The sequence below is a fragment of the Thermobia domestica genome, chromosome 1 (genome assembly GCF_964235325.1).
Source record: "Thermobia domestica chromosome 1, izTheDome1.hap1.1, whole genome shotgun sequence".
Classification (NCBI taxonomy): Eukaryota; Metazoa; Arthropoda; class Insecta; order Zygentoma; family Lepismatidae; genus Thermobia; species Thermobia domestica.
Genome location: NC_137454.1, coordinates 282942733 through 282961967, shown reverse-complemented (window position 1 = coordinate 282961967; position 19235 = coordinate 282942733). Strand labels below are relative to the sequence as shown.

The following is a 19235-nucleotide window of genomic DNA, read 5'->3' as shown; positions in this document are numbered from 1 at the left end:
TGTAACGGAAGTACCGTAAAATTCTAAAACTTGGATAGGGCACATACTTGTTCTTAAGTGAAGTCTTAACCCGATTACAGTAGGTCCCATAGTTTTTGGAGCTATGAACCTTCAAAGTTATTTTCTTCATGTTTTCGGCAGCCTATGGCTCCGAAAGAAAACATTTGTGCACTCAAGTTTGTCTATACTTTTTGTCTTATCTTGGTGTCAGGAATCACCTCCCAAACGTTGTCGGTGTTGTTTTGAAACACCCTAAATATATATATATGTATATATATATATATATATATATATATATATATATATATATATATATATATATATATATATATATATATATATATATATAATATGTTTTGTATCTATGTAGATAGATAAAGATATCACAGAGCTAGATACGAATACACAAAAAATATCCTTACGATACAAGTAGTAATAAAGAAACGATCCCAATAAACGCCTTCAGATTGAAAGCATTTCATATGTCAATGGAATAAAAAAAAAATACTGGTACTGATCACTCTTTCAAAAAGACGAAATTCATTGGGTCTGACCCCTTAAGCCTCAATTCTACAACTACTTCATGTTCGAAAATGTTACTATTACCCTTGTTTGCCATCATTTTTAATATTCCCGGGCAAACAGCAACTTACGTGTGCCTCTTCACACCTCTGATTTTCATACTTTTATTCCCCACCGTCGTGATTAATCGTTGAGTAGAAAAGTGTGATTAATCGTTGGGTAGCTAACCACACTCACCACCATCAAAAAAGACTGAACACTTATTTAAGATTTTGACCGTTTCTGAATTTGAAAACGCCACTGCATACACTATAAATCCTTACTCGGCACCTTGTATATCACATCGTCATTAACAAGTCATATATCCCTTTTCGACCGTACCCGCACAGTGCGGGTAGCTTTGCTGTATTATACAAACGAGTAGTTTGCATTTTTCACGCTCATTACGGCTTCGATTGATTGAGGGAGTTCCGTATTACGAATTTAATTTGTTTCTTCGTCGCAATTTAGCAAACCATGTGGACTTTGAAGAGTTTCACTCAGCTGAACTGAAGGCGGCATGGCTCGTAAAGGTAAACATTTTTATTTTTTAACTTCTTTGTTGTTTCAATATTTGATGTCAGTGTATTTTGAGACTTAAATGTCTAAAGAATTTTAATATGTTAACATTGTAGTAAAATCGTTTGTTCTATTGTATGTAATTTAGAAGAAAATTACAAGTAGCACGATCGTGCGGGTTAGGCTTTATTTCTCGTTTTGTAAATAATATGATCGACAGAAGCACTAGATTCTTTTTGAGCCTTTTCATCAAATATAGCATGATAAAAATACTTAAATTTACTGTAATTTTAGGATAATGTTTTAATGTTATGTACAGACTTCCTGTAAGGAGGAGTTGCCCTCTCCAAAATTTTCCTGGCCCGATATCAAATCAATTTTTATGTGTACAAAGTATTGGCTTGAAAATATCTTGCACTAAAATTTTTACGTCGCTCCACAATTAGTGCCTACCACGGGCCACGTATGGAACGTATTACAATAGTAAAGGACCTCATTTAATTCCCATTTTAGTTTACTTTGTACATATTTAATTGAAGATAATTTGATCAGATAATAGTTCACTTTATTCTTGTGACAATTAAAAAATACTAGCATTTGACATTCTGAATGGTAATACCTTGCTTCCAAGCTATTAAATTACACAGTAATCTCGTTTTTTTCGTAGTACTTTCTTATATTGACGTCATAAAATTATTAGATGAAACAGATACCAGCAACTTGTCCACCGAGGACAATGATAAATAACTTCCTGCAAATCTTGAAGACATAGATCAAGAACAGGATTGGATTAACCCTCTGGAGGCCCGGGGCTAGAAAAAATATGTGGCCCTGCTGACTTTACCTAACACAGTTCCGTGAAAGTACAGTAGGAAAATTAAGGGAATATGTTTCATATTTTGGTCATATTTTATGACGATGATTGTATCTTTATGACTCTTTTTAGATAGTCCAGATAGTTTTAGATAGTTCAGATTTTGATCAGAGTGGAGGCCCCTGTCCACCTAGAGGCCAGAAGTTATATCCCCCCTACGCCCCTCCTTAATCCGGCTCTCTTCAAGAATGTGACCTAGAAATAGATAAACGTGATGTGGATTCGAAGAGAGTTGTGCACGAATCCTGTACAAACGCTAATGCAGATTGTTCTTCACATAGGAGATTGTTTTTTTTAAAGAGAATGCTACATGCCATCCAACAGACCTGTAGCAGATAAGCGTTACTACGGATATGATTATTTACAAACAGTAGGTGACATCAAATCACCAAGAATGTAACACTGGATGGATGTAACAGCAGAACAAAGACCCGATATGAAAAATGTGGTTGTTACTTGTGTTTGTCGAAAGAAAAGAACTGCTTCAAAGCTTTTCAAAGCACGTCAGGTAAGACTATTCAAATGTTAACATTACTAAGATAAAAATAATACTGTTTCAAAAAATATTTCATTGTGGCTTTTGAGGTACTTACATTAGTTCTAATACAATAGCCCAGAAGCAAAAATGTACTTTTTTTTAGTATTTTAACAAATTATTTTGTGTAATGCATATGAATTTGCTAACATCTAACGAGCACAAATTGAGGGTCTACTATTTTGAATGATACCACAAATGCAACCTAACCCGCACACTCGTGTGAATCTATTATTTTGATTTCTGGCGCAAGTAAAACCTAACACAATTGTGCGGGTCCATTTTCTTAGAACCTACGATGGACCCATGCAATTTTTTCATAAAAATGTTCTATACATGTTTCATGTAGTATGAAAAAAAAAGGTTTTATGAAAATAATATAAGAATTTCTACTCCCGTGCGGAAAGGGACAAAATAACGTATTTAAGTAACAAGTAAAATCTTGTTGTGACTATTACTGAAACGATTGGGTTGCGAGCGGAGCGAGCAAGAAAACTTTTACCAAATCTATTCTTTGTAAACTGACAACAATATTCATTTAATATAGGGCGCCATGTCGTTTACTCTTTAACAACACTTTTTCTCTCTTCCTGCTCGTTCGGTGTCTTCTTGCTATCAGCAGCCGGAGTTACGTTCCTGCTCGCCCCCCAGTTGCTACGGCTCTGGTGAGACTCTAAACTAAAAGTTTTGATTCAGGGTGTTTTCCATATATCTGGTAGTTGCATAGTAATCTGCTATGAAACAAATATAACAAAACGGAGACAACTACTTTCTTTTAAAGATAATAGCCGACATATTTAAATATAGTGGCAACTTATAAGCAATATATTAACTCAAATAGCTGAATCATACATTGTCCTTGATTTGGAACCAAAATGAAGTCTTTATCTAAGCTTTGTGATAATACATTAAAATTTAATTAAAAAATGGATGTTGTGTTGCTATGTTGCTATGTTGGTGGCATCATGCTGCTATATTGGTGGCATCATTTCACGTGGTTACCCAACTAGGTCTTTCTTACACACGTGTCAAGTTAGACCAACCACCAACACTAAACCGACCGGAACATATCTCAGAATAATGGGCTATTATGGGCTAATTAGTTGCTCTAATAACTATTTTGGGCTTCTACAGTTTAGCGGGAAATCGGAATTAAAATCGGCAAGTCTAGCTTGACACCAAGCTAGAACCCACCATATGGTTACAGTCGAGAAAATTCAAACGCCAGAATTATGGGTTTCGCTGCTCTAATCAGAATTTTTGGGCTCTTATTGTTTACGGGAAATCGAAATCAAAATGGGCGAGTTTAGCTTTATATCAAGCTAGAACCCCCATTCGGTTACGGTTACAATGAACTGGTCGGAAAAATTCAAATTCCAAAATTATGGGTTATGTATGGGCTGATTAGTTTCTCTAATCCCAATTTTTGGGCTCCGACGTTTTAGCGAGAAATCGCAAAATGGGCGAGTCTAGCACGGCATCAAGCTGGGATTCCCAAACGGAAGTAATCGTCTGATCGAAAAAACTCAAACACCAGAATTATGGGCTAGTTGTGAGCTAATTAGTTGCTCTAATCCCAATTTTTAGGGCTCCTATTGTTTAGCGGGAAATCGGAATCAAAATGGGGAGTCTAACTTAATATCAAGCTAGAACCCTCCTCCATACGATTACAATGGTTCGATCGAAAAAATTCAAACGCCAGAATAATGGGCTATTATGGGCTAATTAGTTGCTCTAATAACTATTTTTGGGCTCCTATAGTTTAGCGGGAAATCGGAATCAAAATGGGCGAGTCTAGCTTCATATCAAGCTAGAACCCCTATTCGGTTATAATGGTCCGATCGGAAAAAACCAAACGTTAGGATTATGGACTATTTTGGGGATAATTAGTTGCTCTAATCCCAATTTTTGGGCTCTTACTGTTTAGCAGGAAATCGGAATCAAATGGGCGAGTCTAGCTTGACATCAAGGTAGAACCCCCACATTCGGTTACAATGGTCTGATCGAAAAAAATCAAACGCCAGAATCATGGGCTATTTATGGGCTAATTAGTTGCTTTAATCCCAATTTTTGGTCTCGTACTCTTTAGCGGGAAATCGGAATCAAACTGGGCGAGTCGTGCTTGACATCAAGCTAAAACCTCCCATAAGGCTAAAGTTATAATTGTATGATCGAAGAAATTGAAACGCAAGAATTATGGCTTATTTATGAGCAAATTAGTTATTCTAATCCCAATTTTTGGGTTCCTACTATACAGTGGGAAATCGGACCAAAATGGGCGAGTCTAGCTTGACATCAAGCTAGAACCCCCCCTGCATACGGTTACGGTTACAATGAACTGCTCGGAAAAAATCAAATTCCAAAATTATGGGTTATTTATGGTCTAATTAGTTGCTCTAATCTCAATTTTTGGGCTCCTACGTTATAGCGAGAAATCGGAAAATGGACGAGTCTAGCACGGCATCAAACTAGAATTCCCAAACGGAAGTAATCGTCTGATCGAAAAAACTCAAACGCCAGAATTATGGGCTAGTTGTGAGCTAATTAGTTGCTCTAATCAATTTTCAGTTAATACACATCGACGTTTTCTCACTGCAACTTTGAAATTATCATCCACGTTACCTAGAAATCAATTCAAATCTTTCGTGAGATTTCCTACTAACGATAGAAGAACCAAAATCGACATCAGAGCAACTAATTAACACACAAATAACAAATAATTCAGACATATTAATTATTTGATCGGAGTATTACAGCACTAGGATTATAGCTAGAAGTTAAGACAAATCCCACAATTTTATGAAGAATTTGTGCTAAACGGTATCAAACCCAAACTCGGAATTAGAGCTCCAATTAGCCCATAAATAGAACATAATTCTGGCGTTTGAATTTTTTTTTTTTTTTTTTTTTTTTTTGGATCGGAGCATTGTTACTGCATGGAGGGTACTAGCTTGATGTCAAGATACACTTGCCCATCTTGTATCCGATTTTTCATTAAACAGTAGGAGCCCAAAAATCGGAATTAAAGCAAATTATTAGCACGTAAATAACCTACAATTCTGGCGTTTGAAATTTTCCAATCGGACTATTCTAACCGTAACCGTACGGGGATCTTGCTTGATATGAAGCTAAACTCGCCCATTTTGATTCCGATTTCCTGCTAAACAGTAAGAGCCCAAAAATTGGGATTAGAGCAACTAATTAGCCCCAAAACAGTTCATAATTCTGACGTTTGATTTTTTTCGATCGGAGCGTAGTAACCGAATGACGGGTTCTAGCTTGATATCAAGCTAGACTCACCCACTTTGATTCCGATTTTCCGATAAACGTTAGAAGCCCAAAAGTTGGGATTAGATCAAGTACTTAGCCTATAATTCTATCGTTTGATTTTTTCGATCAGACCATTGTAAGCATATGGGGGGTTCTAGCTTGCTATTATGCTAGACTCGCCAATTTTGATTCCGATTTCCCGTTAAACAGTAGGAGTCCAAACATAGGGATCAGAGCAACTAATTAGAACATAAACAGTCCATAATTCTGACGTCCAAATTTTTCCAATCTGACCATTGTAACCGTAACCGTATGGTGAATTCTACCTTGATATCAAGCTAGACTCGCCCAATTTGATTCCGATTTCCCACTAAACGTTATGATCCCAAAAGTTAGGATTACAGCTACTAATTTGCCCATAAATAACCCATAATTCTGGCGTTTGAATTTTTTCGATTGGACTAGTGTTATTGTATACAGGGTTCTAGGTTGATGTCAAGCTAGACTCGCCCATTTTGATTCCGTTTCCCGCTAAAATGTAATAGCCCAAAAATTGGGATTAGAGCAACTAATTAGCTCATAAATATCCCATAATTCTGGCGTTTGAATTTTTTCGGTCGAGCCATTGTAACCGTATGGGGGGGTTCTAGTTTGATATTAAGCTAGACTCCCCATTTTGATTCCGATTTCCCGCTAAACACTAGGAGCAAATAAGTTGGGATTAGAGCATCTAATTAGCCCATAAATAGCCCATAATTCTGGCGTTTGAATTATTTCGATCAGACCATTGTAACCATATGGGGGTTCTAGCTTGATATCAAGCTACACTCGCCCAATTTGATTCTGATTTCCGACTAAACATTAGGAGCTCAAAAATTGGGATTAGAGCAACTAATTAGCCCATAAATAGAATTCTGGTGTTTGAATCTTGTGATTGGACCATTGTGATCGTATGGAGGTTTAGCTTGATGTCAAGCAAGACTCGCCCATTTTGATTCCGATTTCCCGCTAAATGTCAGGAGCCCAAAAATTGGGATTAGAGCAACTAATTACTCCAGAAATAGCCCATATTCCGGTTGTTTTATTGTTGGTGGTTGGTCTAACTTGACATGCGTTTTTCTTACAAGCATTAACGGGTTCAAAAAATGTGTTAAAACAAAAATAAGCTGTGTAAAAGGATTCGTCTTGGATCCTAATTTGCTTTTATACGTAATGTCATTTACAGCAATTTATCATCTCAAATCATTCCGAAAATTTGATAAACATTGGTAAACACTGCTGAAGTGCTGTTTAAAAGTATGTATTTGCAAGTAGGGTTTGCAAATATAACTACCAAAAACTGTTCCTGTAATATTATGGAAGTAAATGAAAGCCAGAATTGTTACAAAATGTCCCATAAATACTAAAATTTAGTCAATATCAAAATATCTTCCTATTTCTTTCGTTTCATATCTGCTGTAAACATCATTTGAGTTTTACATCTTTTGAAACAATTTACATGATTGAGTGTGATATTAACTACAGCACTGTTACAGAATGAAACCTTTAGGGAGAACATAAGTTTTTAGTTCCTAATTACTTTGTTTCTATTCCTATCCAACACTATAGTACAGTATTTTGGATGTGCGTTGCAAAACCCGACTCATTTCTGTTATTCTACTCTAGAAGTCTCCGAAATGATGATGTCTGCGATGTTGAATAATCCTTAGCTTCCAGAACGGAATCCTATGGCATTGCAAATTTTCGTTTAATATGTAGACCAATATTTGACGTACTGCGATTTAGAAAACTACAAGTTTATGTTAGATTGGCAACGTTGGTAATCTGATGGTATTGTGGAGTATATCAAACAATGTCACCTGCGTCGATATTCGCATCGCACGAAATTTCAGGCTTTTTACCTATTAGTTAGAAGTTATATGGGCGTTACAAGATAATATAAATTTGTTACCTCACATTTATTTCTGTGGATCTGAATGTTACGTCATGTCAACTGTGTGTCACTAGTAGTAAACATATATTAAACATATGTTAATCAACTATGTGAATACGTGCATTTATGTGCATTTTTTATATTGGTGATTCAATAGCTCAACCAGTAACAAACGAGCTTGAAAGTGAGTGTCGGAAAAGTGGCCTTGTTAATATTTCAATCGCTAACTACATGCAATGAAGTGTGCCTTGGTGAAATGCCATTTGTGACAAACTACACTCCAAGCAATCTTACTTCATTTCGTGTTGAATAGGTGGCAGTATTTCTTTCCCACTTTTTTCTGGCAAGAACCCAGGCTGCAGATATGCTTCAGTGTTAACACTACCAGAACTTCGATTATTAGATTCTCTACAAGAAGAATAGAACAGAAATATAAAGACAAAAATTACACACAGGTATTCGCATATTCCCAGACATACAGACACACAGACGTACAACTACAGATATTGAGAAAATAATGGAAACATCTTGAAATGAAACATACCTGATTAATACGACGCTTGGCTACATGTAGCTGGTAGTACAGCTGTATTCATCGCCGATTTAGGCATTAATGCTAAATCTTGACTCTTTTCCGATTGAAAAATGGACCACTCTTTAGCCAAAGAAGTAAGATAGGCCTATATGGAGCCATAGTTGAGAACGAAATCTGCGCTGTACTCGTTGCTGCTTTAAAACTTACAAATGTTCAATAACGTGCAAGATGTGGGAATGAGTGAGCCAGTGGAGGTACGGAAGTTCAATTTAATGTTTCTGAAACCACAGGTGAATAGGTCTGTCTGCGTGTATTAGTGCATTGTTATATTGAAAGAGTCTGCCGTTGTTAGAGAGCAATTATCTGTACCATAAGATACACCTAGCCACCTAAAATGTCCATACCGTCACTGACATTAACTGGTACTTTGAGAATAATAATAATACCAGTAGAATATCATTAAATTGCGCTTTACAGCGCATTATAGTAGCTAACATCTCCAATTCCTCTTTGAATATGAGCAAAAGAAAAAAATGATATGTTCTTAGAAACAAGATTATTAACGACCTATTGGACCATACTACTGTGATCACAAAAACAGCTTTTACAAGATGATTGATATCTATAGAGAGTTGTATCGGATAAATGTTACATTATTTGATATAATCTTTTTCAGTGTTTGGCGATTTCTGTCACCTAGGTATAGTTAATGAATACTATTCTTCTTCTATGATGATGTCTTGCTACAAGTTCTTTATGCTGTCATCACTTTTACACTGTTACTGTGATACATTTAGCACAGGTAGTCTTGAATATATGTGCTTTAACTTATGATAAACCATAATGTGTAAATTTATTGCGGGTAAACAAAATCAAGTTTTGCTTTAAGATAGTGAAACTGCAAAAGTAGGAAACGTATGTCAATTTGCACCATCAACGTATGGCCTATTCTTTCTACACACGGATGCATATTACACAGCCTCGCATAAACAGTGACTATCACTCAACACAAAACTAAACAGGACAGTTACAGCACATTGTTCCTTAATATTGACTAACTAATATTATGCATTGTATTGTGTTGATATCTGCATTGTTTTGATAACCATATACATACAAACAAAGGGATATGTAGGAGTATATTAGCCATATAGTAAATTTAAATACAATGAAATGTGATTCAATTCACAACTGAAAAAACTATTGATCAGTCTATATGTATTAACATTTACAGAAAGATTTTACAATTTAAATGCTGTATATTGTTACATTGAGAAACACAATAAAAATTGTGTAATGTCTTATTACTCATATTATGCCACGTTCCGGACAATAATTCTTCAGGTTTAAAATGAATCAAATTTTCAACGAAACCTTACATTTACAACAAGACCGAGTTCACTTAAGTTTATAATTGTAGCTAATTGTAAAATATATGTCATAAAAGTAACTTTTATAATAATAATAATAATAATAATAATAATAATAATAATAATAATAATAACAACAAATACTTTGAGAACCAATGATGTATTAATTACGAATGTGAAGTAATTAGGTAGAAGCAAAGCCATACTAATTAAAAGTGCAAAAATTCTCTTAAAAACAGAAATAAAGTGGTTTCCGAAAGACTAAAATTATTAGGGCATTATTTATAAATTGGAGGCTGCAGGGCCAAACCGAAATCCATGTACGTTTGCAGTGTCTCATAAACTAGAAGGAAAACCTAATTTTATCACATCCTACCAAACAAAAAAAAGGAATCAAAGTCGAACTTTGTATTGACCAGTGTAATCAAGTATTGAATAAACTTTAAATTAATAATGATTACATTTATTTAGAAACGTAATTTATATATTTGCAGAAAATTTGAAAAGGCATATGGAGTTAAAGTAAGATATTCTAGGTAAAGCTCATATATAGTGCGGTAGTGTGGTAGTGAGTGGACGTGTTTCTCTCTTGCTCCTGAGTGCAGTGAACCGTGATGGGTGTTGAGCTTGGAATTTATAGGGCCAGAATAGGCTTATTCAGAATTGTTGTGAAAGAATCATCATGTTCTGTGTTAGTGAATACACCAGGCTATGCGAAAGTGTTTTTTGCCTACGGATTAATAATATTTACTTTGTTAATCATCGGGGGTGTAGAGCAGCATCCTGGGCCTCCTAGCACTCAACGTAATGACATTGCTGAAATTAAAGATATATTATCTTCTCTTCGCGCGTCCAATGAAAAAGTAGTGGTTGAAGTGGCATCCCTTTGTGCATCTAATGAACGCTTAACAACTGAAATCAAAACATTAAGGGAAACAGTAACAAAACTGGTTGACAGAGTAGATACCATCGAAACGAAACTATTGGAAGTGACAGGTGAAGTAAGTGAACTACATCGTTATACTACGTTTTTAGAACAAAAAATTGACGATCTCGAGAACAGGTCACGAAGACAAAATTTAGTGTTTTATGGGGTGAAGGAGGAAGGGAATGAAGACTGGGCAACTACAGAGAAAAAAGTGTGTGATTTGCTAAACGACCGATTGCAAATGGAAACTGATGACCAACTTATACAGAGGGCTCACCGCGTTGGAAGAAAGTGTCAGGGCAGAACAAGACCCATAGTATGTAAATTTTTAAGTGATAAGAAAAAGGAAGAAGCAGAACAGTGAAGACAGGTATTTCCAAGAAACTGACCAAGCCGAGGGAATTTACAATCAGCCACCTGAATCGCCTAAAGCACCTGTCAATCAAGAACAAGAAAAACCTCGACAGCATCTGCGACAAGAAAACCAAGCATCCGCTCCCTCCCCCAACCCACAATCTGGACATTCCAAGGCAGGCAGAAAGATATCAGCATGAGGGGGGTGCACCAAGGACACTTCCGTAAGTACAAAAACATTCGAAGTGAGAGGTGAAAGTGACAATATAGTTGAGGGGAAAGATGGCTATTTTAATATATATATTCAAAACGTAAGGGGAACTCGTACCAAATTAAGAACGCTGACCGAAAATGTATTAAGTAACAATTATCAGGCAATTGCATTAACTGAATCTTGGCTTACTAACAGTCATAATGATTCTGAACTCTTTGATTCGCGGTATGTCGTGGTAAGAGCAGACAGAAATATTGTTACTTCTGGTAAGAAATTGGGTGGTGGTGTTGTATTAGCTGTAAATAAAAAATATCGTGTGCAGAAAATTCCTTCCCCAAACATTCCTGGTGTTGATTGTATTACAGTAAAAGTTTTTGTAGATACGGTTAATTGTATATATATTGGTCTTGTATATATTGCACCTGGGTCAAATCAATCAATATATAGAGAATATTTTGAATACATATTTAGTGTACTACAACCAAAGAGTAACATTCTTCTGACAGGCGACTATAATCTCTCACAGGTCACGGGAACTGATTTCAATTTTTTAACATCTACTGGAACCTGTCAAGAATTATTTCACTTAATGAATTTTTATAATTTACAAACCTACAATAATATTAAAAACTCGTATGGCAAAACGCTTGACCTAATACTATCGAATCTTACCAGCGTAGAGGTCATACATGAACACCCTCCCCTTTTACCGGAGGATGCTCATCACCCAGCTCTCCTAGCTGAATATAAATGTATTAATTCTAGAAATGTTAAGTGTACAAACAAAAGCGAAGTAAGAGACTATAATTTTTTTAAAGCTGACTTTGATAAACTGTATCGCGAAATATCACTAACAAATTGGGAACCTATCACAGATAGTTTGACTGTAGATGACTCTGTGGATTTTTTCTATAATATACTCTATTCTATTTTTGACCGATGCATCCCGAGAAAAAGAGCTAAATTCAATTACCCTACTTGGTTTTCAAGTGACATAATTAGATTAATTAAGAGCAAATCATATCACCATAAGAAATGGAAGCAGGGTTCTCGGGACGCACTTTATCACTATAATAAATTTAAAGAATTGAGAGCTCTTTCTAAAAAAGAAATTTCTAATGCATACAATATATATTTAAACAACTGTGAGGCCAATATTATAAATAATCCTAAGACTTTCTGGGCGTATGTTAAGAATAAAAAGAGTAATTCGGGAAGTAATATATTTCATTATGATGGTCAAACTTTGAGTGACGATGCTGATATTGCAAACGCGTTTATGACAAATTTTCAAGTGACACACAATAAATCGAGCTACAATCTTATTCCTATGGAGCAACACAATAATTCGGAAATCCTGGACAAATTAAACATTAACTTTATAGATATTGAAGATGTGGAGAATGCTATTAAAAAACTTAAACCACGGTCATCTTGTGGACCAGACAAAATACCACCATATATCATTAAAGGCTGCTCAGAAATACTGAAACATCCCCTGCAAGTTATTTTTAACAAGTCAATAGCTTCTTCTACATTTCCTACGAAATGGAAGATTGGTGACGTCTGTCCCATTCCCAAAACAGGCTGCCCTACAGACCAAATAAAAAATTATCGACCGGTAACCCTACTATCTGCCCCATCTAAGATATTTGAAATTATTATATACGAAAAAATTTATTCACATGTACGGTCAGTAATATCTCCCTTTCAACATGGTTTCATGCCAAAGAGGTCAACTGTAACTAATCTCTCAGAACTTACGCATTTTATAGCTAATCAAGTTGATAAAAAGGAACAAGTAGATGTAATTTATACAGATTTCTCCAAGGCGTTCGACGTAATTAATCACGATATACTTCTAAGCAAACTTGTGACATTCAATTTTTCACAAAATCTTCAACAGCTTATAGCATCCTATCTTTACCAACGGAAACATCGCGTTCGATACAAGAATATTTTAACTAAGGAATATGTCGTAGACTCCGGTGTGCCTCAGGGATCGAACTTAGGACCTCTGTTATTTATACTATTTGTTAACGATTTACCACCTGTAATAATATCTTCCCACAAACTTTTGTTTGCTGACGATCTAAAAATCTATCGCAGTATCTCCACGGAATTAGACGCAATTTCTTTGCAAAATGACATTAATGCTATTTCCCAATGGTGTGAATCAAATAAGTTGCTACTAAATATTAGAAAATGTAAAGTAGTGTCATACACCAGGAAAATAAACTATGTACGCAATGCGTATACTATTAATCAAACGCCAATTGAGAGAGTGGATTATGTTACTGATCTTGGAGTCACTCTGCAGTCAAACCTATCATTCGATATTCATGTCAACAGAGTAATTGGTGAGGCCTTTAGGAATCTTGGCTTTGTGATGAGATTAGGAGGTGATTTTTCTAATACTAATGCTCTCAAAACATTATACACTGCCTATGTGCGGTCTAAGGTGGAATATGCAGCGATAATATGGGGTTCTAATAGTAAGAAATATATAAATAAAATCGAAAACATTCAAAATAAATTTGTGCGCTTTTTGACATATAAAGAAACAGGTATATATCCCAAATTTGAGAACTACGAAGGTCTTCGAAACAAATATTTATTACAATCTCTTGAAAGCAGAAGAAGTCATTTCATATTATCTTTCTTACATAAAATAATTCATGGTGCAATAGATTCAGAATATTTGTTATCAGAAATCAAAATTCGCGTCCCACATAGAGCAACGAGACCCCATAATGACATATTCCATCTTTCAGCGCAAAGGACTAATGCATTAGATGTATCGCCTATCAGAAAAATGTGTATATTGTATAATAAGACGTCACAAGAACACCCAGATATAGATGTTTTTAGTTACAAACAAAATTTTCACTCTACATAAATTTGTTGTATCCTGTATATCGTGCTATTTGTATTTTAACGTATATTTTACTTTCATATTATTATTTTATTATATGTGTATTTTAGAGTGTATTATAATTGAATTGTGTCATATTAGTATGTTATTATATATGTATTTTAAAGTGTATTAAATACACTTTACAATAAGGGAAAACTGTAATTAGGCATTTGCCTGTTGTTTTTCCGAAATAAATAAATAAATAAATAAATAAATAAATAAATATCCAATTATATCAATATGTGACAGAGAAAAATAGCCTCGCTGCTTACGTTCCCATTAAACTTCAACCAATTGATCAATAAATGATATATAGATAGTGGTAACGTCCTTGTAATGGAAACACCCTGGCAATAAATAAAAATCGTTGAAATATTGCAGGAACTAAACATCGACAGGAGACATTGTTTGACACCATGTTAGCAGTGTTGCCAACCAATGTAAAGTTATATTTTTTTCAAATAGTACTCCGTTATATTATTACATATTTCAAATCTACATGTTAAACGAGAACTTATAATGGCATGCTAATTACTCTGTGCTACAAACTGAGAGCATTACAGTACATAAATATCTAAATTTTGGAGTCACCGAGATCAGCAATATGGAGGAGACAACACGTCGAACGTACCTTAGTGTCCAATACATGGTAATGATATAACGTATTTCCAATAAATAGGATGTCAGTTAGGGGAAACGAAATATTTAACTTTTTTTTCAAAGAACTTTATATTGAAAAAGTGCTTAGAGAAGTATCACGGCCAATCACACAGATGGTTTTCAACGGGTGTAAACATCGTAACGCTGTTTACAGCAATTTGGTATCTACAATTGATATGGAGATATGGGAAACTTGGGCAGAAATTGCTATATTGCATAAAATGGTATATTTTTGGGAAAATTTTGAAATGAATGTCGATTTCCCTTGTTTTTATAACATTACAGCAATATTGTTTTATAGTTGTATTCACAAAAAGTTATCGCATTTAATAATACTGTACTAAGAAGCTCTACATACTTACAGAATGTACATCATATTTTTGGAATAAATAGAGATATCAAACTGTTGTAAATGGCATTGTGACATTCATGCTTATTGAAAATCATCTACGTGGTTCAATTTTCTATGTGAAGCAGATTTTCGAAACAATTTTTTTTTTTAATTCCGTGTAACTCTGTTTCTATTTACTAGAAATTCACAATATCACGGTAATAGTATTAACGACTAACGTCTTTTGATGTTAATTTTCCCATCTATTTCGGATGCGCTGCTACTGCTGTAGAGGCTCACAAAATTTGAATGCTTATGGTATTAGTACCCTTAGCTTCTAAACTGAATAGCAAGTGTGGTATTGTAGAACTTCATTCAAACAATGTTAGTTTAAAAGTTACAAGGGCGTTTCGCGATAAATGATCCACTATATACAAGAATACATGAAAATATTCCTACCTATATTACTGGATATGCCATACTCGGGACGGTATCATAATACAAAGCCCCAAGTTTAGAAAATAAATTTTCTGTAATCTTCAATTTTAAAAAGAGCTCCCTCGAGACTAAGCGGTTAGCGTACGCGCTTTCCGCGTGGGAGACCCAGGTTTGATTCTCGGCGGCAGCTCATGTGGTTTGAATTACACGTTAAGCTGGAGGATCACGTTTCATATAGCTATTTTTTTTTTAATTAAAATAAACTTAAAGTAAGACACATCAGAATGCAGCAAACGCTGATAAAATCAGTTTATTCTTTGATTTGCTCTCCTCTCGTTCCGCATTTTCATTTTCATATAGTGTATATCTAAAGGTATAGAATTACGCAGATATTTAGAGTTAATAATTACAACTATCTTCTTGGTAAGACAAACTCACAGCAGAATACAATGCCCAACTGAAGCTCCAACACAGATAGGAAATAGAAAGGTCAACTTTGGTGGCCATACAGTGTACTAATCCACGTCGCTGAACAAAACCAATCGCGATTCACGAAGAGGAATCAGAAATAACATTGCTGACCATAGACTAACATCAACGTACAGGAGAGAAACTTTTGTGAAAGAGAGAATTCTATCACAATTCTCTCTTTTGTTGGTGCTTTTAAATAAACTTCACTCCAGGATGTTCATACAACAATTTTCATTACGACCTCCAGACTGTTAAGAGTACTTCGATCAAATCTCAAAATTTTGACACCAGTATCTTTATACCTGGACCCTCAGTGTGCTTCCAGTAACGCTAAAATCTTGGGACACCATAACTCGATGACAGGTTGCGAAGACGAACCGACTGATTCATTTCAGCCACTTTGGCGGTATATGGATGCCTAGCTCTCCGGACTTTCATAGTGCAACAGACACTGGAATTGCGGACCATTTGAACTTAGATTAGGTCAGTTTTCAGTTAATTTATTGTATTTGTGTGCAGGGCCGTGCCTTGGGGGGAGCCGAGCGGGGCGACGGCCCCGGGCGCCGAAGTAAGAATCGGGAGAAAAAAGGAAAAAAGATGGAAAAAATTGCTTGGAATATATGTATGGGGGCGCCGTCGTATACTCTCGCCCCGGGCGCTGATTTTCCACGGCACGGCCCTGTTTGTGTGCTTATTCTATAAATCGGACAACGAAATAGGATATAGCGATACAGTAGGTAACCAAAGCAATTTTATATGCATTGTACTGCCATTTTCTGATTGTCTATCTTGAAGTTCTTTAAACTATGGGTTTGTGTTCTTTCAAGGATAAATGTTAAGTTTACGGTAGCCATCTTAAAAATCACTGCTACATTAAATTGCCTAATCACTTGAGAGTCTGCCCTTATTCCCCTTCTGAGGCTTTTTCCAGTAGGACTTATTCATTCAATACCTAATTTTGTGTTTAGAATTATATGAAATCTATTTTAGTCGTTCCAGCCCTTCTGATCATTTCATATCTCTTAACCCAGCAATGACGCCTGTTACTGACGGAGATTTTTGTCAGAGCCTTTGCCCTTTCTACTTAAGATAAAAGAAAATGTACGACAAACCCTCCCTGCCCCATGGCATATCCGAAATCAGAACTACCCTAAAATTACCAGTTTGCTTGGAATATTTTAAGTATTTTAGAACATTTTCGATTCTAATTATTTCATGTTACTTTTGAGTCTCTTTAATAGATATTTTACAACAAATTTCTAACTCTGTAATTCCCGCGTTGGTTAGTTTAATATGATACAAAATATATAGACTTTTCCTGTATGTAAACTTTTTTTTTTTTTTTTTTTTTTAGCTTATTTCAGTTCCGAAGCTATATGAAGCGTAGGGCTAAAGTTTGAGGTAGAATCATATTGAATTTTATACTAACTCAGAGGGAATCAATTCCGGAATGAAACTAGTAACTATGCATTAAAGCGCGTACTCTATCCACTAGACCAGTGGGAATTGTTTATGTTTGGAGTATATATACACACTGATTATATACAGAAATAGTCTAATCGAATCGTCATAGCAGCGAATTTTCAATTGCATATTCAAAACTATGATTCAAATTTATAGTTAAAGTGTTATATGTTTGTAATATTTCATTACATGAGCTGAGAAACTCAAAGTACACCTGAGAAAAACCTTTTAACATACTGCCTGCATAATGTGAATATCAGACATATTCCCAAAATCTTCTTAGTTTCAGCACCCCAGTAAATGCGTATAGAAACTTAAGAATCATTCTGAACAAATCTTCTATGCTGAATAATGTAAAATATACACAATTATAAAAAGAAAAAAATATTCTATACGTAATTATCAAAAGAATTTAGCAAATATCATGTAGACGTCTGTCGTAAATCTTTCTGAAAACGTTAGTTCTAGTTTTCTTGAATGGATATATTCAAATGCTATAAAATATGATTTAAAATAAAATCATTTACTCTTAAACAAGATTCTAAAACAGTACTATAGAAATATCACTATTGCTAGGACATGCAGAACGTATAATAAAATTTTTATGAAGATTAGGATTAGGATATATATTTAATGTCAAGTGTCAAAAATGTGTTAAAATATGTTTTCGAATCAATGCAAAATGTGGACGTAATTTAGTTTGTGTGTGATCATTTCTAAAATTTTCTATTATATTCTTTCTATGCACTCAATGGAAAATATATTCTACATTTTCCTTAACTGCACTTTATCATGCATGTTTATGTATAGACTCCTGTAATTGACAATGAATTCCTGTTGTAAAAAAATAAATAAAACCACTAGTAATTATGTTGAAGCAAAAGCAAATGTCTTGAAGGTTTCACTAGTATTCATCCATTTTGTTCACATAAGCGTTGAAAAATGTAATGATAATAGTAATATAGAAAAAGTAAAATAAACTTTTTAAGTTTAATGCCTCACGGATATTCCCTAAAGGAGATAGAATTGACGAGAGTGAATGGTTATAAAAGTGTTGATGGAATGAGCATGTGGGAAGAACCTGGAGAATCCATGGCACGATGTTGTTCCCCACAAATTCGATTGGCCTGGGATCGAACAAGGAACTCCTAGCACGGAAGGTAAGCGCTCTACAGAGATGAAAATTGTAGTATAATTACCATACTGATATGGTAGTTTCGTTGCCTATACGTACTGATGTCTAAACATTATGGTACGAGGAACTTTGTTATTGAAAGAGAGATTGAAATAACGGCAATATCATAACTAGGAACACATTTCGAATACTAGCCAAATGTTTTTATGTGTTTTGATTATCATTTCACGCAGGGACACTTGTAGGATTTTTTCCAATGTTGGGCAAAATATCGATTCCAAAAGGGAAGAAAAGACCGACTCTAAGAGGGCTAAAAGACTGCCACAAAAGCATGCACATTTTAATACACACATACATGTAATACATCATATAAAACAACAATTGTTTAAGCATAAATCCTTGTTAAATGAGTACCTAAATTATAATACTATAGTATTCAATATAAATATGTTAAGTACTATAATAAGTCAGAATGTTTTATCAGTGTTTCTTTCAGGAAAAGTGTTGCATGGAACGCACTTAGTATTCGGAGGGGCACTGCTACTCTATTTATTATTATATGATAGACGTATTGTTTTGGTCTTTTCCTGGGTCAGTGTCCCCCCTAAAAAAAAAACATTTCTGGGAGATACACTGGTTTTGACATACATTTCCAGTAACATAACACTCTCTGAAAATCCAAGAGGAACAACTGTTCCCTTCCCCCAGTTAAGATTTAAGTGGTGG

The 19235-nt window shown here is 34.9% G+C and overlaps 1 protein-coding gene across 3 annotated transcripts in view; it reads right to left on the bottom strand.

Annotated features, from left to right (window-relative positions):
• tipE (temperature-induced paralytic E) overlaps nt 1-19235 on the bottom strand; it is a 285481-nt gene that overhangs the window by 136291 nt on the left and 129955 nt on the right. For 2 of the 3 annotated variants that reach the window (XM_081726629.1, XM_081726633.1), the window contains exon 3: nt 7987-8100. The exons of the other annotated variant lie outside the window; for it this stretch is intronic. In XM_081726629.1, coding sequence (XP_081582755.1) covers nt 7987-8100 — 114 coding nt within the window. The remainder of the gene's footprint in view (nt 1-7986; nt 8101-19235) is intronic. 3 annotated transcript variants of the gene reach the window in all.